This window comes from Podarcis bocagei, assembly GCF_964188305.1.
Source record: "Podarcis bocagei genome assembly, chromosome: 17".
NCBI lineage: Eukaryota > Metazoa > Chordata > Lepidosauria > Squamata > Lacertidae > Podarcis > Podarcis bocagei.
In genome coordinates, this window is record NC_138143.1 from 32,279,830 (window position 1) to 32,306,361 (window position 26,532).

Below are 26,532 nucleotides of genomic sequence, written 5' to 3' on the forward strand. Positions count from 1 at the left end.
ATCATGTTCTCCCTCCACTTCCGGTGCGGCGACTTCCGCTTTCCTATCTCTATGGCAAAAGCCTTGTTCCCGTTGGCGGAGAGAGAAAGGAGGGCGCTGGGAATCTCTCCCGTTCCTTCCCGTGCGGCTCTTTCGTGGTGGAGGCGCTCTAGGCCCAGGAGCTGCGCCTCTATGGCTCGGGGCGGCGCTTGTTCCTCATAGGGAAGCCTCCGCCGCTTCCTCTCTTCCGAGGTGGGCGGGAGGCGGCTGTGATGATGGCGGACGGGGAAGGCGGCTTAGACCCCGAGCCCTGCGCTCCTCACCTGGAGGCGGAAGGCGAGGCCGCTGGGGACAGCGAGCTGGACTCCGGGCTGCCCCTAGACGCCGACGGCTACGTCCTGTACAGGTATGTGCGAATGTCGTGTTTTATATACATACATATATATATACACATATATATATATATGGGGCTTACTTATGAGTAGACGTGCAAAGGACTGCGCGCCAAAACTTAATTAATACATGTAGAGAGAGAGTGAGTTTTGGCGCACAGTCCTTTGCACGTCTACTCATAAGTAAGCCCCATGAAGTTCAATGGCATCGACCCCTAGGTAAGCGTGTTTAGGATTGTAACCTCGGGATGCCTCTTTTGTTGTTGTTGTTGTTGAGTCGTTTAGTCTTGTCTGACTCTTCGTGACCCCATGGACCAGAGCACGCCAGGCACTCCTGTCTTCCACTGCCTCCCGCAGTTTGGTCAAACTCATGCTGGTAGCTTCGAGAACACTGTCCAACCATCTCATCCTCTGTCCTCCCCTTCTCCTTGTGCCCTCCATCTTTCCCAACATCAGGGTCTTTTCCAGGGAGTCTTCTCTTCTCATGAGGTGGCCAAAGTATTGGAGCCTCAGCTTCAGGTGAGCACCCAGGGCTGATTTCCTTAAGAATGGATCGGTTTGATCTTCTTGCAGTCCATGGGACTTTCAAGAGTCTCCTTCAGCACCATAATTCAAAAGCATCAATTCTTCAGTGATCAGCCTTCCTTATGGTCCAGCTCTCACTTCCATACATTACTAGATGCCTCTTTTATGAAAGCCCCAAACCTGCTGTTTGGTTTATTGCTAGGTGTGTGTGTCTTTTGAGTTTGGGTGGGGTTTTTTTTTTAGCAAGTTGGGGTGTAAATGTCCAGATAAATGAATGAAACACATTCCCCTAAGCAAGGCTTGGGTTTTTAAAACGAAGGATGCCCAGGTCTGTTTGGAAATAGCCTCGTCCACTTTCCTGGGCTTCCATATTCCCGGAGAGGGGCTGATCGCTGTGCTTAGCATAGATGGAGAGACACTCTGAATTACTTTTATAATGTCATGAAACATGTGGTTGGAAATAGGGAAATTGTGGATGGGGTCCAGGGCAGTGGGGAAATTGCCAGAAAGGAATCATGCAGTGCTGCCCATATGTGCAAACCAACCTTGGTCTTTAGGCAGTGGCTCTAAACTATATATGTCCTAGTATTTCATACTTTACCCCGGTTGTCAAATTATGATTATTTATTTTTTTACAGGGATAGGAAGGAATGGGCTGATGTTGAGCCAGTACCTCAAGATGATGGGCCAAATCCAGTAGTCCAGATCATATATAGTGAAAAGTGTAAGTTTCAAGTTCTTCGGTTAAAAAATAAAATCGGTATGCCCACCTAAACTAGGAAGTGTGGCCATAGAAAGGTGATTCATTCTTCATTACTATTGTCTTTATGGGAATTCAGAAGTAGAACTGACAGAGTAAGGCAATTAGGATGATTGCGGTCATGAAAGAGTGTGTGAGATTACTGCACTTGCTACTAGCACTTAGGTGGGGCTAAAGATTGTTTACAACCCCACCCACATATTAGAAAGCTATCATTAAAGCTTCATGTATAGGAGAAGCTGGGATACACATTTAAGCCTTATTTGATGCTTGATTGCCCTCGGTTTCTTCAGAAGAAAATACCATCAATAAAGAGGTGTCAGAGTTGTTTTTAGTAGATAATCTAGATGCACATAAAACAGTAGCTTTAATGCTAGTTAATGCTGCTGTTTCAGCAAGAAAAAGCAAGCTACATTAGGTACTTCTCTGTTTGATACACAAACATATCAAAAGGGCATTTACATTTTAGGTGCATTTTCCAGATTACTGTACCTTCAGTGGGTGGGGGTGGGTTTAAAACAATATTTCTGTAAGCTGCTTAGAGGTTTTCTTACAATCAAGCAGTATACAAGTTTTGTTAAGTAAGTAAATAAAACACAATAAGCCAAAAAAAGAGAGAGGACAGGTTCCCTTTCTCCTCCGAGCCTTCAGTCCAAGTGTCAACAGTGGGAGTGACAAAGCAGGAGGAGGGGATTCAAAGTTAACGCACGACAAACGTTAACAAGTTAACTTCAGCTGAAAATGGTAATTAAAGGTTAAAGCCATTTTGAAGAAGGATTTAAAGGAAGAGGCTGGGAGGTTGAAGGAACAACCTGCGTGTATAGGCTGACGTGGTTGGATTCCTGGGGAAGGAGGGAGAGGGTGCCTGGAGGGTATATATATACTGCATGAAATTTCTCATTTCTTTGGACTTGCTGTGGACTTACCACGCAAGTGCCTTCTGTTATCCGGAGAGCAGAATAAACTCTTTCTTGGAATCAACCTCGGTGTCATTTGACTTCCTTCCTCCCTCCCGGGAGCAACGCAGACCCACTTGGTGAACTCCAGTAAGGCTACAAGGTGACAAAAGAGAGAGAGTCTCAAACTGTGTTGGTTTTCTGAGAAAGAGTTCCAGGCATAAGGGTGAACTGGCAGAGTTGATGAAGAAAGCAATGTGGACTGTGTGGTACTTCCTTTGCTCTTGATCTGGAAGCCGCTGTTAGTGTAGAATGTCAGCATATAGCACCTGTGCTGGGAGACCTGTGCTGCTTGCTGGTTTGCTAGCAGGCCAAGTTCAAAGTGTTACTATTATTATAGAAAGCCCTTAACAACAGGACCAGGTTACCTGCAAGATGGCCTTACTCCGTATAGACCCACTTGGCTGCTTCGAACTGCGGAACTGGCACTGTTACAGGTGTTGCATCATACTGAAAATGGCTTAGGGTGCCAAGAGTTGGAGAAGGGAAGATCACAGGCAAGGACGTGGCAGGTAATAAGGGCAGGGAGAGGGTGGGGCAAAGCAGCGGAGAGCTCTAAAGGCCACAGGGCATTTATGCTGGATAGGGAGCCAGTCTAGGGAGGCCAGGGTCTGAGCCATCAGGGATGTGAATGGTTTTGGCAGTAGAACTTTGGGAAGAGATGAGAAGATCTTTGTCCTTCGAGGAGGATAAGACAATTGATGGTCATGATGGCTGGTGTACTGCCTCCAGCAATGGCCCTGGTATGCCTCTGAACACCAGTTGCTGGGGAAGACTGTTGTGTGTTCATAGCCAGCTTGAGGGATTCCCATAAACATCTGGTTGGCCACTGTGAGAACAGGATTGTGGTCTAGATGGGTATTTTGGCTTCTTCTGACCCAGAAGGAAGGCTAGAGAGTGATTTGACATAAAGCGATTTCTCTCTCTCTCTCTAGTTAAAGATGTATATGATTACTTCCGGGCTGTTCTGCAATGTGATGAAAGGAGTGAAAGAGCTTTCAGCTTAACGGGGGATGCCATTGATCTTAATGCTGCGAACTACACTGTGTGGTATGTAGTGATGATGAATCTGTCATTTATTGTTCGTTGGGAATTGCTGAGTATACATGAAGAAAACCACAAGTTGAGTCTGAATTTCTTTTATTTTTGTGTGGAATCTCTAATATTTAAGTAATTTTTATCTGAATAGCTTGATTAAAATGCATTTTTAAGTAAGCACAAGAAACTAGTAGTGAAACTGTGCTAAAATGCTGCTTTCCCAGGCCTTGTTGCAAAATAAGTGAGTAGACATTTTCCTTGCAGAAAATTATTGCTCATGTGAGACTTGTATACCATGAGACACGACTGCCATTAATGCATGGCATTGTAACCTTGAGGTTGAGGTTGGATTACTGTCATGAGCTCTAAGTTTGGCTGTCTTCTTTTAAAAAAAATGTCCAGAAACTGCAGGTGATCCAAAATGAAATGACTAGACTCTCTTCTGGAAGAAGCTGGGGGAGAACCATGCAATATCTGTTCTTCAACAGCCAATGATTGCTGGCCTTGATGAAAAGTGCTGGTGTTCACTTTTAAATCTGAATGGCTGCACCAAGGCCACCTGAAGGAGCAGGTCCTACTGAGTATTCTTCTTTGGGTCTCGCATTTTGCTGAAGAGTATTTTTCTTGTCTGATGATTGTTTTTTCTTCTGTAGGCATTTCCGCAGGGTTCTTCTGCAGTCCCTGAACAAAGATCTACACGAGGAACTCAATTATATCACAGCTATCATTGAAGATCAGCCAAAGAATTATCAAGTCTGGTAATGTCTGGCTCCTTTTTGATAAGGAAAGTTATTTCCCTTGAAAGGAAATGCCCACTTGCGTGGACTTGCCTGTCTTTTCTAAATTATAAGTGCAGAATGCTTACGTGGAGACCACTGTACATGGCAAGAATGCTTAAGATGAGGAGGGTTTTGTTTATATGATGACACGACATACATAATGCGTTTTGCAGAAATGCCAGTATTGTAAATGCTTATAGAAAAACGAGAAGAAAGTAGGAGTGTTTGCAAACATGCACAAACAGCAACAGAAAGAAGGGGGGGGGGACCCAAAGCAACATTTCATTGGCCATTTTCTGTATATAACCTGAGAAGAATTACAGTGGTATATGTTAATATATTATGAGGTATGTTAATATATTATAAGGTGAAATGCAGCAAACCAAAAGGATTTCAGGGGGGGACATGCACACACTCACAATCATATAAAATTCAAAATTCTTTATAAACATTCTTAATGAAAAACAACAATAATTTGACGTCCACATAAATGCTTTGAGAAGGTGAGCAAAATGTCCTTATAAGCCAAGCTACTAGGTCCATCAATAATTACTAGTCTATGAAAATGGTCAAAAGCCTACTTACTAGTTCTTCATAGCATAACAAATAACATTACCTTTGTAAACTTCCCTGTCTGATCACCTTTGTGCAGTTTGTGCTCGCCATAGATAACTAGGCTGATGGCTGTTTTCATGGCTGCCTTTGTCCCTCTTTATTTGTTCTTGGTTTGAATATGGCAGGCTGGCAGATGCTTTTTGACAGTGTTCTCGGCCTGTTCCCTTTCCCACCCCAGGCTCAGTTTAACACAACAGCCTGCATTTCTTTTTCCTCATTTGCTAACGGTCCAACAATAGCTCAAACCCAGAAGGGCAGCCTAAGCCCAATGAGGCTTCTTTAGTCCAGCAATAGAACTGGTAGCTTACACTGTTGCAGCTGCAGCATCTTCTGGCACTTGACAAAGCAGGGCAGTGCCAAGTGGCTCTTGTAAAGTGCCTGAAAATCCTTTTGCTAGCAGGAAAGCTGTGGGCAAGAGTCTGTTGGTTTTCCTGAGATGCCATGCTAAGACTGCATGCATTGGGGTGTTGCATCTGTGGGTGGGACTCTGTGCCCCATCTGATTAATGGCTATTAATACTTTGCACAGAAGACATGGCAAATTCAGACACGTACATCACTTGCATGCTGGCTGTGGCATCAAATGATGAAATTGTACATATGAATAAGCTAAGTGGATTAATCGCTGCAAGGACAGCTTTCTTTCTGCCTCGTATAAACTCAACACAATGCTCGTCAGTAGGTGCAACTTGGACTTTCAGCGGGAGAGTTGCCAAGCGGTGTGATAGAACACATTATCCATCACTCTTGGCAGGATTGCATTTCAATAAAAAAAACAACTAAACAGTAAACAGGCACTGAAGGGATGCTGGGGTTTTTTAGTTTTGCTTAAATAAGGATTTCTTCATGTTTTAGGCACCACAGACGAGTGTTGGTGGAGTGGCTGAAGGATCCATCCCAGGAACTAGAATTTATAGCAGACATTCTTAACCAGGATGCCAAGAACTACCATGCATGGCAGCACAGGCAGTGGGTCATTCAGGTATTTTGATGTTGCTCTTAGTAGCAAAATGCCCACTGATATTGTACATTGCAAGGAGCCCTGGGGGATGCCACTGGGAGTGGAATCCCTTCACCGATCACTATGGTGGGTAGAAGGCAGGTTTTGCCCCCTCTGCAATGTTGTTCCCATTTGCGTCACATTTATTTCCGAACCTCCTAACCCTGGGAATGAATGGCAACCATTGACCAAACTGCTAAGGAAGCAAAAAGGTGCCCCATATTTTGGGTTCATTTTCTTGGTCATACTAGAGTGTGACAGAATGTTGGGAACTGTCATTTATGTATACAGGTTATTACTGCTTTGAAATGATTAAATCAAGGTTGCATTGCAGGAGGTTGGAATAGATAACCCTTGGGGTCCCTTCCAACTCTGATTATAAGTAATTAATCTCATGATTAATGGTATTCTCACAAAATGACTCTCATGACATTCTCCTATGTATGGTATTCAAGATGCTATACCATGTTTGTATTGTTGCTTTTCTCATAGGCAGCTTGGCTTGCTAAAAACTGCCTGGTTTTTGTTGTTCTATTCATCCTGAATTTTTTGCTGCCTAACTCTTAAAATCTAGAATTGCTTCAGTTGCGGCTGTAGAAATGAGGCTATTTCTCAAATGTACTTCATCCTTCCAGCATTTCTCCCTTAATTGTTGTACTTTTAGGAATTTAAACTGTGGGATGATGAACTGGAGTATGTGGAACAGCTCCTGAAAGACGATGTCAGAAACAATTCTGTCTGGAACCAAAGATACTTTGTCATTTCAAACACAACTGGTTATAACGATCCTGCTGTTTTAGAGAGAGAAGTCCAGTAAGTAAAATAAATACTCAACTTCATTTGAGACCATTTAGACTTGTCACAGGCAGAAGGATACATCAGAGATGCTTGCATGGCTTTTCTTTTGTTTTAGTATATTGGGTTTTACCATTAGATAAGGAAGCATCTGCCAACCTGATGCCTCCTGATGTTTGGGACTACAACTCCCATCAGCACCAACCAGCACAGCAGAGTTTGAGAGTTGTAGTCCTCAAACTTTGGAAGGCATCAAGTTGGTGAAAGATGAGCTAAGGACATCAAAACTCATGCCCTTGGATTATTTCCGCCTTGTGAATTAATCTTTCTATAGTATTATCTTGAGAGATTCCCCACTATTTTCTTTTTCTTTTTAAAAAAAGAATCTGTAGAACATCTTTTCCTTGGTAGGAAATTTATTTATTGGAGAGAAGACATTTTTAGTTGTGTTCAGCTAAGTCATACTTAAGAGTAGACTCACTGAAATTTATGAGCCTGCTAGTCATGTCCAGTGGGTTTACTCTGAGTAGGACTGGTGTTGACTACCACCTACTCTATGTTGAATGCCGTTTACTCTCTGCTATTTGGAGAGAAAAATGAGTTATTTGATATGCATAACATATGACTCCATATTTCCACACTTCTTTATCAAATACTCTGCTTTTCTTTTTCAGGTTTACCCTAGAAATGATCAAGATGGTGCCCCATAATGAAAGTGCTTGGAACTATTTGAAAGGGTGAGATAAATTTGTTAGCGGCTTTGGCTATTCTGAAGTGCAGAATATGCTAGTATTTGTTATTTTGTTATATATATTTGTTATATCTGAAGGAGCGTCTCCACCCCCATCGTTCTACCCGGACACTGAGGTCCAGCACCGAGGGCCTTCTGGCGGTTCCCTCACTGCGAGAAGCCAAGTTACAGGGAACCAGGCAGAGGGCCTTCTCGGTAGTGGCGCCTTCCCTGTGGAACACCCTCCCACCAGATGTCAAAGAGAACAACAACTACCAGGCTTTCAGAAGACATCTGAAGCCAGCCCTGTTTCGGGAAGCTTTTAATGTTTGATGTATTATAGTATTTTAATATTCTTTTGGAAGCCGCCCAGAGTGGCTGGGGAAGTCCAGCCAGATGGGCGGGGTATAAATAATAAATAATAAATTATTATTATTATTATTATTTTATTTATTACATTTATATACCACCTTTAAGGGACCCAGGTGGCGCTGTGGGTTAAACCATAGAGGCTAGGACTTGCTGATCAGAAGGTTGGCGGTTCAAATCCCCGCAACAGTGTGAGCTCCCGTTGCTCGGTCCCTGATCCTGTCAACCTAGCAGTTCGAAAGCATGTCAAAGTGCAAGTAGATAAATAGGTACCACTCCGGCAGGAAGGTAAATGGCGTTTCTGTGCGCTGCTCTGGTTCGCCAGAAGTGGCTTAGTCATGCTGGCCACATGACCCAGAATCTGTATACCGGCTCCCTCAGCCAATAAAGCGAGATGAGCGCCGCAACCCCAGAGTCGGTCACGTCTGGACCTAATGGTCAGGGGTCCCTTTACCTTTTTACCACCTTTATCTTCCAAGGATCTCAAGGTGGTGTTCATGGTTCTCCTCTTCCCCATTTCATCCTCACAAAAATCTTGTGAGATATGTTAGGCTAAGAGATGGTGACTGGTCCAAGGTCACCCAGTGAGTCCAACACTCTAACCCAGGGGTTAGCAAACTTTTTCAGCAGAGGGCCGGTCCACTGTCTCTCAGACCTTGGGGGCGGACAGCGGACTATATTTTGAAGGGGGAAAAATGAACGAACTCCTGTGCCCCACAAATAATCCAGAGATGCATTTTAAATAAAAGGACACATTCTACTCATGTAAAAACACTCTGATGGGCCAGATTTAGAAGGTGATTGGGCTGGATCCAGCCTTTGGGCCTTAGTTTGCCTACCCATGCTCTAACCGTTATGTCACACTGGCTTGCTGTACTAATAGCAGGCCCAGGGTTCAGCTTCCTGAAAAATTTTGCTTTCATTTTTAAAACAAGTTTCCAGCCTTTCACCGCAGAGGTGTTTGTGAATGTACGATTGCAGCCAATGCAGTTGTGGAATACAATTTCCTACGGTTGGTAAGCTCTTAAGTGCATTTCCTTTGCCGTCATGACTAGCAAAACCAGAAAGAAATTGTGCAAAAGAAGACAGAAAACGTAAATCTATTCAGTTTGCCTACTTGTTATAAGATGCAGAACCTATGCTTTTTTTTCATTTGTTTTTGATTGCGTAACTTCCATATTTTTAGCACGGTGTACATGGAGCCCTGGATATTTTGTAATTCCAGAGGCTGTAAGAAGGAGTTACTCCAAATGATTTTCTGCTCACAGTTTTGGCAAGGGTAGCAAACTGTAACACAAGTAGAGGTTGACTGAATTGCAAAACGGCGTGGAGTGCAGACACAAAATGGCTTGCAGAAGGGCTGTGTCCTCCATGCAGGTTTGCTAGAGGGGTGGAAGTTCTCCAAGTGCTTCAGGTGCTGTTGCATGGGCAGAGTGATATAGATCAGCTTCGGGTACCAGAAAAAGACTGTCACTACCCAGTTCTGGAGGCTTTGCGTCTAAGATCAGAAAAGAAAATGTCAGGTGACACATGGCCTTAAGAGTCACATTGTAGAGGAAGCACATACTGGTGAGGATGTGGTTGTCTTCAGGGTTGTGTTTTTTTTTAATAAAAAAAATTAAAATCATATAATTTTTTGAGCTGCTCCTAGCATTCAGGGATAGAAGTTGTGAAGAACTGTTGTTGTTGTTGCATATTCTGTACATGGTGGGTGGATGTCTTACATAATGTAAATGGCTTACATAAACATATTTATATTGATGTAAGCCATTTTATTGCATAGAGCAAAGTGGTTTGCAGTCAGCATAATCTTCTTCTTTTTTTAAGGCTACAAAAAATAGAACGAGACCAGGAACCACAGGTCCAAAAGAGCCTATAGCCTTGTTTTGTTTTGTTTTTAAAAATATTTTTTATTAGATATTTTCTTGGTTTACAAAAGTACGTGCAATGCCTCTTTTTTCAGGTTGTAAAGTCTTTTCTGCAGATCAGTTTTGAGACAGATTTGTTTTGAGACATTAGTGTTGTGTACAGTCTAAGGTTGGGGAAGAAGAGAGGGAGGAGAGGAGGGGTGGGGTGGCGAAACTTATATTCTGTTATATAGTGTAGGTGTGGGGTTTTGTGTCAGCATCAACTGAGCAGGTTCTCCTTCTGCCTTGTTGAATTAAAGTTGTACCTGGTGCCCAGATGACATCTGGGAGGATGCCAGTCAGATTGCACACGCCATGGAGTTCCAGATGTTGTTGGACTCCAGGTCTCCCAACCCCAGCCAGTATAACCTGTGGTCTGAGATGATGGAAGGTAGGGTCCAGCAATGTCTGTGGAGCCACAGGTTCTCCAGCCATAGTGCAGACTTTAGTGCTGAGCAAATTGCCGAATCCTGATTGGTCTGTTGAGGTGCTTTCCTGGGCCTTGTTTCGTTTTCCAGGACTTTATCAGCTGTGCACGTTCCCTCTGGCACTTAGCTCATTGCCATATTTCAGGGGCAGGGGGATCTTGCCGCTTGTCCTCTGAATAAAGGTAAAGGGACCCCTGACCATTAGGTCCAGTCGTGGCTGACTCTAGGGTTGCGGCGCTCATCTCGCGTTATTGGCCGAGGGAGCTGGCATACAGCTTCTGGGTCATGTGGCCAGCATGACTAAGCCGCTTCTGGCGAACCAGAGCAGCGCACGGAAACGCCATTTACCTTCCCGCTGGAGCGGTACCTATTTATCTACTTGCACTTTGATGTGCTTTCGAACTACTAGGTTGGCAGGAGCAGGGACTGAGCAACGGGAGCTTACCCCGCCGCAGGGATTCAAACCACCAACCTTCTGATCAGCAAGTCCTAGGCTCTGTGGTTTAACCCACAGCGCCACCCGTGTCCCTCTGAATACCTGGCACTGATTCATGATACTGGTTGAGATGGGTTGTAGGTTAATGATACCTGACACTATTTGTAGTTGCTTGCTTGCTTATCATTTTATATAGGCCATAGGAGATTTCCACGTTCTGTAGGAAGCGTCAGATTGGTAAATGTACAGCAAATGGTGTGGTGACCGCATGCAAATGAAGTGTGGCATTCACAGCTGCATTTTATTTCAGGATCCTGCAGGATCGTGGCCTTTCGAAACATCCAAACCTCTTAGGACAGCTACTGGAATTGCAGCCCAGTCATAGTTCCCCCTACCTGATTGCCTTTTTGGTGGACATATATGAAGATATGCTGGAAAACGAGTGTGAAAACAAGGAAGAAACTCTCAGCAAAGCATTAGAGGTTAGTTTTTAAAAGTTGTTCAGCCTCTGTTGCAATAAGCAGATGGGGAACTCAATCTTTTCTCCAGTCTTCTGTAGAATTTAATCTCACCTGTGGATAAATAGTCTGTCAGTTTGAATGTGGTAGCACCAACTTTTGGTACTGCAAACAAATTTAGTGAAAGGATAGTGATTTTTAAATTGACATAATTGCAGAATGTTACCCATTTTTGCAGAATTGAAAATTGGACAGAAATAGCACAGACCACTTTTCTGCCATGCACTGCAGTCTGGAAGTTATAATTCTGAGGAAAATACTTGTTTAAGATGCAGTATTAATATGGCTGTATAACTGCTTTCACAATTACTTTTATGCGTGCTGATTATCAGATTCCTATTTAATGCCAGCTACAAAGGAAATGTAAAAATTAAAGGGGTTTCACTTTTTATGTAACCATTTTGCCTCTTTCCATATATGCTGTTCTGTACAGCAGCTGACTCCCATTTCACCCCTAAATTATGCGCTCAGAACTTCTGACTTATTGTTAAGGGCTTTCAGCCAGCTGCTACCAGTCAACATATGAGGGACAGGATTTGCCTTTCTGTCTAGATTCAGCACTATTTATTATTATTATTTTGGTTAGAAAGAACCGTGTGTTTTTTTTAAAAAAAGGCTTGGTTATAACCTGTGGTACATTAAGAAATGCAGTCTTCGGTTGACAAAAAAACTAGACTGGAAGGGTTGGAAAGCTGTATTTTAGTGTCCATTAAGAGAATTAGGCTTGTATTTTATCCTGCCATGTAGGAGAGAGAGAGAACTTTGTGTATTTCATTTGCTTTGCCAAATCTTAAAAGCCAGGCTGAGCTACCAGATTATCTGGATAGAGTATTTTGCTTTGAGAAAAGGAAAGTCTTTTTTTACATGCTGATAAAGCCCTCTACCAACTTCCTTTGCACTCCAAAAGATGCCTTTTAATTATTATACTATTACCATATTGTATAAACAGTGAAAGGACAGATCCATACCCAGTGGTGCTTACACTTTAGAAATAGAGAAAAGGGAAGCAACAGAAGGTTAGGAAAACTGAAACTGGTAGGGGAATACAGTAATGTGAATGAATACTCCAGTTGTACATTATTCCACTTCATTGTTGGTGTGTATGGGGGAAATGCTCCTCGGCTAAATTTCTGTTCTTTGCTGTACCTTAAGATTTATTTATTTCTGCTAGAAAAGAATTCTAAATCAGTTAGCGTGGAGTGGGTTGGAAATTGGAAGATTGTTGGGTATTTACTACTGGAGAATCAATAGTGAATTCAATTACTTGTCTCTCTTGAATATTTCAAAATAAATATCACTGGTGAATACCACACATAACTTTCAGGCTTTCTAAGGGCACTGATGAGTATTCCCCAGGAAAACAACAGCAGAGGATTCCATCCTTTTTGGGTCAAAAAATATTATAGAAACTTTTAGAAATAAAATCATTGGCTTTAAAACAATCCCTGTAGAATTAGTCTCGATAAATCTTGTTTAGGTTAGGATTCCACTGCTGAAAAATAGAAAATAGTTCTGGCAGGGGCTGATGGGAGTTGGAGTCCAAAACATCTGGAGGGTTACCAGGTTGTGGCACGCTGGGCAAGATTAAACCCATAGTTTGACTTGGCAGAATGTGGCTTCAGATCCATGCACTTGCTAACCCAGCAGAGTTCTTCCAGTTCCACTATCCAGTGTTGTCTTCTGGTCTGTTGCAGGTTTCCAGAGCAGGGAACTGCCTTTCTGCTTATATTGGCAAAACACCATGAGCCTTTGGGGTGCTTTATACCGTATTTTTCGCCCTATAGAACGCACTTTTTCCCCTCCAAAAATGAAGGGGAAATGTGTGTGCGTCCTATGGGGCAAATGCAGGCTTTCGCTGAAGCCTGGAGAGCGAGAGGGGTCGGTGCGCACCGACCCCTCTTGCTCTCCAGGCTTCAGGAGAGCCCCGTCGCCAGCCCCGCAAACTCGGGACAGCGGGAGAGGCAAAGTGCGCCTTTCCCGCTGTCCCCCGACTTGGCTAGAAGGCTGGCGGGGGGGGGGGAGAAGCCTGCTCTTCCCCGTCGCCAGCCCCGCAAACTCGGGGGACAGCGGGAGAGGCGCAGCGCGCCTTTCCCACTGTCCCCCGACTTGGCTAGAAGGCTGGCGGGGGGAGAAGCCTGCTCCTCCCCGTCGCCAGCCCCGCAAACTCAGGGGACAGCGGGAGAAGGCTGGCGGAGGGCTTTCCCCTCCTCCAGCCCCGCAAGCTCCCAGAGCGATGGCAAAGCTGCACGCAGCTTCCACATGGCTCTGGGTCCCGTTCTGGGGGCTGGGGGAGGGGGAAGCTCCGCTTTCCCCTCCTCCAGCCCCGCAAGCTCCCAGAGCGATGCCAAAGCTGCCAAAGCCCGAGCTTCCCCAGCCCCGCGCCTGGGGGGGGGGGAATAATTTTTTTCCCTTTATTTCCTCCCCCCAAAATCTAGGTGCGTCCTATGGGCCGGTGCGTCCTATAGGGCGAAAAATACGGTAATAAACAAAATGGCGGGTATAAACCATGCAAACTGTTCAAACTTGTAATTCTCCTTTCTGTAGCTATGTGAAATCCTGGCTAAAGAAAAAGACATAATCCGGAAGGAATACTGGAGATACATTGGACGGTCCCTTAAGAGCAAACACAGCCCAAGTGAGGAGCAGAATGTGCCAACTTACGATGATCCGCAGTAACTCCATGTTAAAGCAGGAAAGAATATGACATTCGGCTCCGGGTGAACTACAAGAACTTTAAGAGTGGAGATAGCTAGGCAGGCAATTAGACAGAGTGATGTTCTCCACCCCTTCCCAAAATATGTTGCAACTCTACATTACTACAGAGGTATTGCTTCTAATCTCACCAGGAGTGTAAGGCACTCTCCATAACATACTGACCCCTGGTTACTGCTGCTGTACAGATTAACTGTGGGGGTGGTCCAAAGCACTGTGCATTTAAAAAAACACTTAGCAATTACTTGAATTGTACCAAATAAAGGAATTGTTTTCTTCATTTTATGTGAATAATGCTGTACTAGTGATTTTAATGCCCTAAACTGGTTCCCAGTCTTGGCCTCCACAGAGTGGCCGCTGTTCTCATAAAGCAAGCGCATGTAAGATTCTGAAAGTATTTGAGTTGGATTGCAGAGTCCTCGTTTACAGTGGATTTATGGAGTAACTTAATTTCAGTTACTTGAAAGGAATGAAGTTGTATATCTGAGCAGCTATGCAACACTGACGTGTGTTTTCATTGTATCCAACTAATGCCATCAATAATTTGTATTAAAAGATATAGAACTTGTACAAGGACTTGATGTGTTCTTTGAGATTTGGGTTTTCTTTAAAAAGAAATAAATAAATGGTGTCCCATACAAAGTGGGAATGGCGATGCTGTTGTGAACTCACTGCTAGTTTTGCAGTGCAGGGAAAATGCCTGATCTTGCCACCTCGGCAGCCAACCTTGCAACAAACCCACTCTATATAGTACAGTACAGTCAAACCTCAGCTCCTGAATGGCTCCATTTTCAAACATTTCAGCTCCCAAAAGCTGAAAACCTTTGAACGTTTTTCAGAAGCCAAACATCTGACATGGCTTCCGCTTGAGTGCAGGAAGCTCTAGCAACCAATCGGAAGCCGCTCCTTGGTTGTCTAACATTTCGGAAGCCGAACGGGCTTCCGGAACGGATTACATTTGACAACTGTACTCGGTAAAGACCTGAGCCATTGTTTACAAAGCCTGTGTATTCTCTCCAATAATCAGGTCACAATTTTTTTAAAAAATGCCTTAGGCAAGTCAATATATTTTAGCCTCAATATTCCATTTGCAATATGGAGATATTACTGATTTAATTTGCAGAGTTCTAAACATCATGACTTGACACTAAAGAATGATAAAAATGCTAAATATTAGTATTCATTTCCCTAGAGTGCTTCTATTCATTACAGACAATATAGTTATTTTCATTGTATGAAGCTATTATTATTTCTTACATTTATATACCACTGTTCATCTGAGGATCACAGAAGCTAAACCAAGAACAATTCTGGATTATTCCACCTCAAACCAAATATGAGTTTGCAAACCGTGATTCTCTTCTCTTTCTGGGGCAAAATCAACATTTTCTTTTGCGGGGACTATCTCGAGTGTGCATGGGGCTTCCCCTCCATTTAATCTTTAAAATATCCTAGAGCTGGATATTTCTTTGCAATCTACCTTCCAAACATCCTAACGGAAGCATCTTGCCACTTAAGTTAATGAAACCATGGGGCATAAGAATGTTTCACTCCAGCATGTGGAATTTGAGAGTACTTTCAGCTTCTAATACTCATATATTTTGTCTTCCCAAAGGGCCATGGCAACGGAGCCATAAAGCTGCCCTTCGTAAAAATGGCTGGCCACTTTCCTATATTCTTTCTTTCAGGCCAGGCTGCCACTAGCAAAGATGGTCACTTTTTTTGTTGCTTCCAAGAGGACCAGATCAAAAAATGTCCTGAGACAAGAGTGTCACAATTTGGTTAGGGGAAACTGGGTAGAAAATCACTGGAGGGAAAGAGTAGGCAGTGAAATGCAAGAAAGGAACAACAACAACAAGTACTGTGGCATCTTAATGACTAACTCTTATTGTGGCTGAAACAAAATAAAAAAAAATTACTTCCAGTAGCACCTTAGAGACCAACTAAGTTTGTTATTGGTATGAGCTTTTGTGTGCATGCATACAGTATGCATAATACAGTAGTCCACAAAAGTTTATGCACTGCTATAATAAATTTATTAGCTCTAAGACACCATAAGTCTTTCTTTGGTTTTTATTGCAAGACACTAACACACAACCACCCCACTAAAAAAAGAGATAGGCATTGGAAAGGATACGGGGAATGGGCAATAGGTCTTCAGAGGTGTGAAGAATGCAAGCCACCTATCTGTATTGGTGTGCATCTGAAGAGTCAGTAATAAGTTTCAAAGCTGGAGGAAAAACTTGCTGTGCTAAACTTACTGAGAGATGGCATGTCGATCTGCGTTGGTTCTGCAACTGCTTTGTCCTGGAGGTTAAGTGGTACCTTGTGGAGAAAGAACTTGACCAAGTGTTGCTGTTTGTAGACAATGCTCCTGGTCATTCCACTTTGCATATACAGTTGTACCTCGGTTTACGAACTTATTCCGTTCCGGAAGTCTGTTCTTAAACCAAAACCGTTCTTAAACTGAGGCACGCTTGTTCGCAAACCGGGACACTCCTTCCGATTTTGCGGAGTTCGTAAACTGAATCATTTGTAAACAGGACTGTTCTTAAACCGCTGTATCACTGTAGTAATGTTGAAGTTGTCTTTCTCTCTCTCCACAGTATCACCTCCATCATCGAACCTGATGACCAAGGTTTTATTTGCTGTTTCAAGGCAACTTACATAGGCTTACATCCTCATGGGTCCATAACATTAGGGATGCTGATTCCAGTCTTAACGGGATTGAGTGTTGGAAGTCCTTTAACATTACCAATTGCATCACATATATTAAGCAGGCTATAGATGCAATCAAGCCTGAATCAGTCAATGCATGTTGGCGAAACTTATGGAAAGAATGTGTGAATGATTTTAAGGAATTCCCTACTATTGACAATAAAGTGGAATGAATTGTTCAGATGGCCAGGCAAGGCAGTGGTGATGGCTTCACTGATACCCTTGAGGAGGAAGAAATTAAATAATTAATTGAGGGACAAAGAGTAACATTGACTAATGAAGTGTTAGAGGAGCTGATAAAATTATGAACAAAAGAAGATGAGGGTGATGAACAGGGTGAGCCAGCAAGTTGGAATCTACATAAATTAGTTGAAGTGAAATGCTTGGATAATTTAACTGCTGACTATGATCCCTCTATGGAATAAAGGCTCAAAATCACACATGCTGTTACAGACACTTTGAGACCATACCAAAAATGCAAAAATGTTTATTTAATTTAATTTATATTCCACCTGTCCCCCAAAGAACGCACGGTGGCATACAGACTTCTCTGCCCCATTTTATCCTCATAACAAATCTGTGAGGTAGGTTAGGTTGAGTCTATGACTGTCCCAAGATCATCTACAGAGCTTTATGCCAGCTTGAACCCTTGTCTCCCAGGTCCTAGTCCAACCCTCTAGCTGCTTCACTCTTCCATAGTGTGACTATATATGTGAGGAGCCACTACACTATTTTTACCTGTGAACAAGAAAATGGATTAAGAGAATGATTTGCAAGTGTAAATACCGTATTTTTCGCTCTATAACACGCACCAGACCATAACACGCACATAGTTTTTAGAGGAGGAAAACAAGAAAAAAATATTCTGAACGAAATAGTGGATATATGATTTTTGTGGTTCATGCTGTGGCCACAGACATGTGATCTGACAGTGAGTTTGGAGTAGCCCAATGCAAAAATCCTGAGGATCCATGTGGATCCATGCTTTGTAACCACGGAGGAGGGAAGGAAGGGGAACCATGGATCCTCTGCTCACGACTGCAGCAGATCCCCCCCCCACCCGCAGGCATTCGCTCTATAACACGCACAGACATTTCCCCTTACTTTCTAGGAGGAAAAAAGTGAGTGTTGTGGTGCAAAAAATACGGTATATCTCCGACTCTGAGTTTGAAATTCTAGTGGATTTCGAGACATAAATATATGGGGTTTTTTGGGGGGGAGGGGTGCTCTTTGGTTTAAAAAGCCCACACAATTACCCACAGCCAGGGCAGAAAACTGATCAAGAGTAAAAGCGTGAGAGGGGAAATTAGCAAGCAGGGAGGAGTAGCCAATGTCACAGAAGACAGAATTGGGATTCAGTGTGACCTTAACAGATTGGAGAGGTTCTACACTTAGGAAGGAAGAACCAACTGCACAAATATAAGATGATTGCCAGTAGTACATATGTGAAAAGGATCTAGGGGTCTTAGTAGACCACAAGCTTTGCATGAATCCACAGTGTGATGCAGCAGCAAAACAAGCTAATGCTGTTTTAGGCTGCATCATCAAGAAGTATAGAGTCCAGATCAAAGGAAGTCATAGTACTGCTCTATTCTGCCTTGGTCAGACCACACCTGGATTACTGAGTCCAGTTCTGGGCACCACAATTTAAGAAGGATATTGACAAGATGGACCTTGTGCAGATGAGGGTGACCAAGATGATAAAGGGTCTGGAAACCGAGCCTTACCAAGGAATGGTTGAGGGAGTTGGGTATGTTTAGCCTGGATAAGAGGAGACTGAGAGGAGATATGATAGCAATTTTCAAATATCTCAAGGACTTGTCACATGGAAGATGGTGCATGTTTTTCTTCTCCTGCTCTGGAGGCTAGGACAGGAACCAATGCATTCAAGCTACCAGAAAAAGGAGATTCCTACTAAACACCAGGAAGAGCTTTCTGATAGGAAGAGCTGTTCAATAGTGGAACAGACTCCTAAAAGAGGTGGCAAGACTCTCTTTCCTTGGAGGTTTTTAAGCAGAAGTTAGATGGCCATCCGCCATGCCTAATTTAGCTGACATCCCTGCATTGCAGGGGGGTTGAACTAGATGACCCTCAGGGTCCCCTTCCAACCATTCTCTGATTCCAAGCCGAGCCTCCCGAGTTTACTCGGAAACAAACCCTACTGTGTTCAAACGATGCCTTCCTGACATGTGAATTAACGTGGTAGCCCAGCGTGTGCTGCTGGGACTCCCAAAGCTGCAAGGGCGGGGAAGAAACCAGCGCTTGGAGTCTGGACCGGAGTCTTAGTAAAAAAACCAAACCCATAAGCGATGTAGGAATTCCGCCCCAACCCCCAAATTTCTGCACATCTATGGGGAGGGCTGTGGGGCCTGGTCTTCCGAGGCTGAAGCCCAGCTTCTCTATTTCATTTTATGCTTCAAACGAACGGTTGTTGTAGCCGCCCAGAGAGGGAAAGCGCGTTTTGTGAGGGAAAAGGCGGCGGTTTTGTGAGGGGAAAGGACTGAGAGCCGAGAGCGGGGCTGAGGTGCGTGAGGGGAAGGCGAGACCCTCCTCCCCTCAGCCGCCCGGCCGGCTCTTTCCTCCCTCTCTGGCCCGCTGTGTTATTTCCTCTTCCTCTCGGCGGGCGGGAGGAGAGACAGAGAGAAGGGGAGGTAGGCTGGGCAGGCCGGGCAAGGAGGAGGAGGAGGAAGAGGCAGCGGTGGCGGCGCTGTTACCGCCGAGCGTGGTGGTAGGACGACGGACGACGTGGGGAGGGGAATAGACCAGGGAGACCGACGAGACCCGCCGCCGCTGCTGTCGTCGTCGGGCGGGAGGGCGGCGCTAGGAGCTGGCGGGGCCCTGAGCGAGCTTACAGAGTCACCGTGTCACGGCGGCGGCACCCGCCCGCCCGCTTGCTACCTCCCGGGAAGGCGGGGAGGGAGGAACTGCAGCCGCCGCCGCCACCATCCTGGAGAGGCCTCACCATCACTACTACTACGAGCGCCGCCGCCGCCGATTCGCCTCCCTCCGCCCGCCCGCGCCGAAGCGAGCCGCCTCCTGCACACGGAGGGGGTGACTTGGGAGAGGCTAGGCCCAGCCTCGAGCCTCGCCCGGGCCCAGGCTGCGGAGCCGGTGCCGGACAGCCAAGACCGGGGGTGGGTGGGTGGGGAGGGAGGGAACTGGAGCCCGGGACGGGCCTGGGCTGGGCCGGGCCGCTGCCGCCGCCTTCTCCTCTGAACTAGGATGTCCCGACATGAAGGTGAGTGAGTGCGGGGCCGCTGCTGCTGCTGCTGCTGGCCGGGCCTGGGCGACACCGGGCGGGGGATGGGGAGAAGGAAAGGGAGCCAAGGAGAGAGCGAGAGGTGGATCATCATGGCGCCGCCGACGCTGCACTAGGAGGGGTGGCGGTAGTTCGTAAGTCGGCAGCGGAGCCGGGCCTCGGGTAGCAGCCGCAGCCGGCGGTGGCGGGAGAAGGGCGGGCCGGAGTTGCTTTGCATTGTCATGGGGCCTGTGTCCGTTACGGCTCCCTTTTCGTCCCGGACCAGGAGGTGGCCTGAACTGCGGCCTAAAAAAAAACGAGGCCCAGGCGGTTGTGGGCGCCTCAGAGCCTGGTCTGGCTTTGGCCCCGCCCTAAGGGGGGGAATATAGTAGTTATGGGGCGAATGAATGCCGCCCCGTTTACCGGGACGATCTGCGCCTTTATGGCGGGCGTGATTTGATACGGAGGGGAAGAGTGGATGTGAGCGAGCCAGGCCCAGCTGGCAGGGCAGGGAAGCCCATGGCTTGGCGGGGTTGGGGGGAGAATAGGAAGGGTGGGTTTTAGGGGCAGGCTTGCATTGCCGGACAGAGTTGGGGGTTGTTGTGGGGCACGTGGGAATGGCGTACATAAGGCTTCAGGGCTAACGGCAAGTGAGCGCTTGGGACTGGAGCCGGAGAGGGAAGCTACATTTCGGTGTCTAGGCTTGGTGAACCAAGAGGAAGGGAGAATGGCAGGTAGGGGTGGCTATGCGCAAGGAGAGGATGTTGGGAAAGAAGTGGGGGCAACGCAGAGGGAGGAAAAATGTAGTTTGGCACTGTATTGCCGAAGGAAAATGGATGCATGCTCGTCAAAGTTATGGGTGGGGTGGACGATGATTAAATGGTGGAGAAAAACTGGCAGCAGTACCAGTGGGGATATATGCCTGGCAAGGAGGGTAATGTATGGGTACCAGAAGCCTGAAAAGTACACAGAGGGCACTTTGTGTATGTGTTAATCTGGTAAGAGAAATGTGCACACAGAGTTGTGCCGAAGTGAAGTGTGGACATGTGAGGAAGTGAGTTTTGAAGAGGAAGTTGAAATTGGGAACACTTCAGAGTTGGTGTGACTTGCAGCATATGCTTCAGGGAATTCTTATTTTGGATGGCAGAGAAAGGCTTGCGATGGGTGGTAGCCATGAAGAGCAGAAGATAACGTAAAGTTGAAAAGGTTCCCTAAGGGAGAGTGAATATATAGGGCCGGATTGTTGATGTAGATAAGGGCTTGGATTATATTCTAAGGTGGTTGAATATACATTTTCATACTTTTTTGCTGTAAAGTTGATTGTAATCTGAGTAGCTGTTGAGAAACTAGTAAATTGCAATTCTATCTAATCTGATAGGTCTCCCCTAGTCTAGGGCAAGTAAGAATTATTTATTATTTACCACATTTACATTCTGCCTTTTTCTCCCAATTTGTTCAGTGTTGTTCTCCCCCTCTTCATTTAATCCCCCCCAATAGCCCTGTGAGGTAGGCTAGTCTGAGAGGCTTTGGCTGGCCCAAGGTCAGCCACTGAATTTCATGGCCAAGTGGGAATTTGAACTCTGGTCTCGCAGGTCCTAATTTGACCCTAACCAATGCACCATACTGGCTGACCATTCAAGTATATATCTATTCAAGCGTCTTTGTGGCATATATGTGCATATGGGCTGATAAATTCACAATAGCTATTTACAATATGACACCTTAAAAAATAAGTGGCTAATGTGTGGTCCTCCTGATGTTGCTCTACAAGGACCTTCATCTTCCTTGATCGTTTACAGTTCTGGCGGCGCTTATGGGAATGGTAGTTCACCAAGTTCTGGAGGGCCACACATTAGCCACAGCTAACTTGAAACTTACTTTCTTGGATATAATTGTATGCTGCCCTCCTCCTTTTGTTTACTCACATTTTGCAGCACCATAGAAGACAACACGGACAATAGTTCACATTGCTCTTGATATTCTTTTTTTGTTTATGTGGAAGTAAATGGATGATCAATGATCAAACAGTGAGAGGAACTGAAAATTTGAAAAGGTTTGTGGGTAATAGGAAGAATTATGTGTGACTAATGGACCATATTTTGTTTTGTTTTCATTTTTCTGGTGATGTTAATTAGCAATAAGATGACATACAGAAGTTATATGTAGTAAAACTTTTAAACAAGCAAGTACAAATTTAACAGCCAATGGATATGGAACATTGTCATGGAGGCAGATACGTATATATTAATGATACTGAGGAATAAGTAATCCATGACAACAAAAAACTTTTGTATTTAAATGTTAAATGTTGCTGAAAGTGTTAACTTCAATTACGTGAAAAATAATCTTCTATTTTTTTACTAATGGTTGGTGTCTTTTTGATAGTTGGAACTCCATTAGCTAATTCCATTAGCAAAATCCCAGCTATCAAAGGGCACGACAAACCCAACAGTAAAAGATGGAAGATAGTTTTTCAGTGTTATGTAAAGTTCAGTCTTCCATATTTACTATTGGTTAGTGCCTTTTGACAGTTGAAATTCCATTAGCTAATGGAATTTGCTGCCAGATGTGTCAATGAACACAGCTTAAATAACTTTACCAGGGGATTTGATGAATTCATGGAGAGGTATGCCTATCATGGAACCTCCCTGTTCATAGACAGTAAGCCACTGAATACCATTTGCTAGGGGCCAAATGATATGGGAGTGTTGTTCCCTTTGTGCTCTGCTTGTTGGCTTCCTGCAGGCCTCTGATTGAATACTGTTGGGGACAGACTGCTGGACTAGATGAATCCTTGGTCTGATCCAGCAGAGCTGTTGCTTTTAAATTAGTGAATAGTAAGTTATTTTACTGTTGTCCTTTTGAGGCTGAATGGTTCTTAAAAGGGCTGCAATCCAGTTGTGTGCAGGCTTCAAGTATAGTAGTGGAATAAAGCTCCATTGTAGCTGTGCTAATTAAAATTATAACGGAGAGATGCCAAGTACGTCTGAGGTTTATATGTATCCTGTAGATGCCAGCTCTTCAAAGTGTGAGAGCTTTCTACTATAAATGACTGTAATAATAGCTGATTTCAAAATATTTGCTTAATTGTAGGATCTTGGAGATTCTGCAGCCACACAATCAACTTGTTGCATGTGCACATGTCCTTGTAATTTGTGAACTTTTGCCGTTTTACAGCCTGATCATGTGCATTTTTACTTGGAAGCCCCAGTTCAATGTTCATAGGGCTGCAGCCTTAAAGTCAGTTTTAGTTCCTGCAATGAGAGTTCAATGATGAAGAGAGATAATATTTTTTTTATTAATGTGCATCAACCCAAACTCAGACGCTCTAAAAAAATCTGAAAGAAGTGTGATAATCTGAAGTGTTGTTTTGCAAATTATGGATATTATTCTTAGCTGCATCTTGTTTTAGTGTTTGCTGTATTAGTATTTTGGTTGTTTTTGTTGTGGCCAGTCCATAAAAGAGGACACTAAAATATGATGCAAACATGGCTACAATGCTTGTTTTGGCACCTTCTGAGTTCCCTGACCATTTTGTCCACTAATAAATCTACATCAGCTGTGAAATTACCTGAGTAACTCCTGTTTCAGTGAGTAATGTTGATTTTCTCACAAGTAGTTATCTGGACACGCAGTTTGAGTCTTAGCAGGAAGCAAGTAAGAAGACAAATGGAAATACAGTAGAAAGTTTTTGTGCATCAGACAGCTGTTTGAGAGAACTATGTGTTAATGATCTGAGAAGCCTTGGGTTACCAGGGTCCTGTTGTTCAGGAGTAGGTTGGGGTATATTAACTGGCGGCAAAGACTTGGGAACCAAAGCTGGAGTTCCAGGAAGTCAGCCTACTTAACTTGTAGCTGATCTGATATTGGATGTGGCCTCAGTGCCTACTAGAGCATGCTGACAGTTTATGTAGTGTGGCTGCTCCAGATCCCTGCTGGTAGCTTAGTAAAGGAAAGCTTTGATTCTGCAACTAGTTATTGGCTTTCAGTGAAACTGCTTGCTGAACAGTTGTGTTTGATATATTTTCAGTGCTCAGACCATATTTTTTGTTGCTCCCTGTTTGGGTTATGGCAGCTGAGCAATCTTGATCCTGGCTGTAGGTTTGTGGGAACATTTGTTGGGGAAAAGTATATATCTGAAAGGCAAATTCTCCTCTGTTTTATGATAGTTCTGAACTGCCCCATGACATTGTCATTGTTTTTGAAGAAATTGTTTTATTCATCCTTCAGTGCAGATGCGTTGTAGTAGGGATGGCTTGGACTTAGCTTGATTCCACGCTTATTTTGGCATTCTTTGGCTGGTACCCGGTTTTGGCACTTAGGATGCACAGCTCCAGAAACAAGTACATAACAAGTTTGAAACAATGTCTGTAATAATGTGTGACATTGCAGGTTTGTGTATTGCTCCAAATATTGTACAAATTGGTCTTTGTAATGAATGGATGTTGAGAATTGCCAAAAGCCTATTTCATCCAGATTCTGTTTACAACAGCAGTTAACCAGATGACTGTGGGACAAACAGGGCATCAAGCTAGCAGAGGTATACTGCCTTTGAGTAGGAAGTTTGTTTTTAATTCTCGTGGCTCATAATCAGTGAGATTCTTGATGCTCCATGAATTCTTCTAATTCTCCTTTAAAATCATTAAGTTAATGGAAACTACATCTTGAAGTAGTGGGTTCCTTTTGATTGTGCTGACCCTGTCCTAATATAATGAAAAGGATGAAAAACTTGATTCAATTTATTCTGTGTACAGTGCATAACATAGCCTGGATTCCCCGTCCCTTGCCCCTAGTGCGTAAGTACTCACAATTGTTGCAAGGGATGGGAGACCTTGTAAGCACTCTACTCTGCTTGTCCTCTTGTACTCTGTAAAGCCACACTGACATTTGACATCACAGTATACAAACAATCTGTAACCAAAAAAATGAAAGAACAGAGGTGAGGGGTGGAAGTGAAGGCAGGAGTTAACAGAGGAATAATGTTATTTCAGTTAAACACATTTAGGTTGAGTTATGGAGGGGATTGTAAGTTGTGTCAAAGTCTTCACAGAAAAGCTTGGTTTTGAAGGAAAAGAGAGAAGGGGCACCATGAAGTTTTTCTGGAAGGCAGTTCCAGGGGAGAAAGTAATTTCAAGGAACAGGGGATCTTGGGACACCTGTGGGTAGTGGAGTTGGTGGAGCAAAGGTCACAGGCAGTCATATATAGACATGTAAAAATCAGAGATAAAGGAGGTTAAGGCTGTGGAGAGGTTTGCAGGTAAGGACAAGGAGCTTATACCTGAGACTGGAAACCTGTGTAGGATTCCAAAGAGGGGAAATATGAGCTTATTATCCACGTGCCTAAGCAGGAGGAGGAATACTCATCAAGGAATGTTGATCAATTTCCTAGACTAAGCAGAGTGAGGAGGGCTGCTAGGGAATTAGTTGTATTAATGAATCCCACTTTTCTGTTAAAACAATAGAAGCAGTTTACAGTAGGAGTATAAAAACACATTAAGGTAAAATGAAACTTCAGAAACACATAACAATATAACAACAGCAATTAAAACTATCAAAAAGCGAGCTAAAAACTCCAGGAAATAACAGTTCATATATTGTACCAAACTGGGATTTTAAAGAAAGGCTTTACTAACTATCTGAAAGCAGGAGATAAGCATGGTAGATCTTCACCAGGAGGAAGTTTTCTAGACCTTTTACAATCTTGGTGCTACCACTGAGGAGGCTGTGTCTCAAGGACCCACCTATCTGATCTTATGTATGAGTAGCATAGAGAGCATGACGTCCAAGGGTTTTTTTTATTGACATTTTTAGTAATCCAAAAGTGCAGTAGCAGGATTTTACATTGTACCATATACATAACAACCAATAAATAATAAGAAACAGAATTAGTGACACCAAGACTTCCATGTTTCCTTAACTGGCATGAATGTTGAATATTGAACACCTAAGTGAAGCAAAGGAAATAAAAGTTCCACCAGATGACATAAAAATGTTCTGGATCTTCTGTCCGTCCTGCAAATATGCAGTTTTTATATGCAGGTGTGTTTTTTGGGTGTTGTTGTTTAGTTGTTTAGTCGTGTCCGACTCTTTGTGACCCCATGGACCAGAGCACGCCAGGCACTCCTGTCTTCCACTACCTCCTGCAGTTTGGTCAAACTTATGCTGGTAGCTTTGAGAACACTGTCCAACCATCTCGTCCTCTGTCATCCTCTTCTCCTTGTGCCCTCCATCTTTCCCAACATCAGGTTCTTTTCCAGGGAGTCTTCTCTTCTCATGAGGTGGCCAAAGTATTGGAGTCTCAGCTTCAGGATCTGTCCTTCCAGTGAGCACTCAGGCTTTAACTATATGGACCTTTGTTGGTAAGGTGATGTCTCTGCTTTTTAAGATGCTGTCTAGGTTTTTTGGGCAATCTGTCCTAATTTGTTTAGGGCTTTAAAGGTTAGTGTGAGCCCTTTAAATTGAACCCAGAAACAAATTGGCAAAGAATACAGATAGAACAACATTTTTTTCTTTTTCTTTTTTTGTCTCGATCCCTGAAGATGCCAGCAGCATTTTCCATTAATTGAAATGTCTGTGTTTTCAAAAAGGCAGCCCCATGCAAAGAACTATTGCAGTAGTTGGAGTCTGGAAGTAACCAG

At 44.0% G+C, this 26,532-nt stretch overlaps 2 protein-coding genes and 2 long non-coding RNA genes across 5 annotated transcripts in view; 2 read left to right on the top strand and 2 right to left on the bottom strand.

The window, feature by feature from the left end:
* The first annotated feature begins 213 nt into the window (after positions 1–213).
* Positions 214–14,514, top strand: FNTA (farnesyltransferase, CAAX box, subunit alpha). The gene is made up of 9 exons (XM_081176818.1): positions 214–385; positions 1,535–1,620; positions 3,548–3,662; positions 4,304–4,408; positions 5,899–6,025; positions 6,708–6,856; positions 7,513–7,575; positions 11,019–11,190; positions 13,771–14,514. Exons 1-9 carry the CDS (start codon positions 252–254, stop codon positions 13,900–13,902), a joined length of 1,083 nt encoding a protein of 360 aa, XP_081032944.1. The 5' UTR covers positions 214–251; the 3' UTR covers positions 13,903–14,514.
* LOC308577105 lies at positions 2,120–2,830 on the bottom strand. The gene is made up of 2 exons (XR_014003444.1): positions 2,713–2,830; positions 2,120–2,447 (listed from the first exon to the last, which is right to left on the bottom strand). It is a non-coding gene; the product is annotated as an uncharacterized lncRNA (long non-coding RNA).
* Positions 14,515–19,261: 4,747 nt separating the features above from the next.
* Positions 19,262–26,532, top strand: part of KCMF1 (potassium channel modulatory factor 1) — a 44,251-nt gene continuing 36,980 nt past the window's right edge. The window contains exon 1 of one of the 2 annotated variants that reach the window (XM_081176788.1): positions 19,262–19,894. In XM_081176788.1, coding sequence (XP_081032914.1) covers positions 19,879–19,894 — 16 coding nt within the window. In that variant the 5' untranslated portion in view covers positions 19,262–19,878. Of the gene's footprint in view, positions 19,895–20,606; positions 20,629–26,532 lie in introns of those variants that run through there. The other variant, XM_081176789.1, reaches the window with a different exon arrangement.
* LOC308577073 lies at positions 24,441–25,951 on the bottom strand. The gene is made up of 2 exons (XR_014003412.1): positions 24,703–25,951; positions 24,441–24,597 (listed from the first exon to the last, which is right to left on the bottom strand). It is a non-coding gene; the product is annotated as an uncharacterized lncRNA (long non-coding RNA).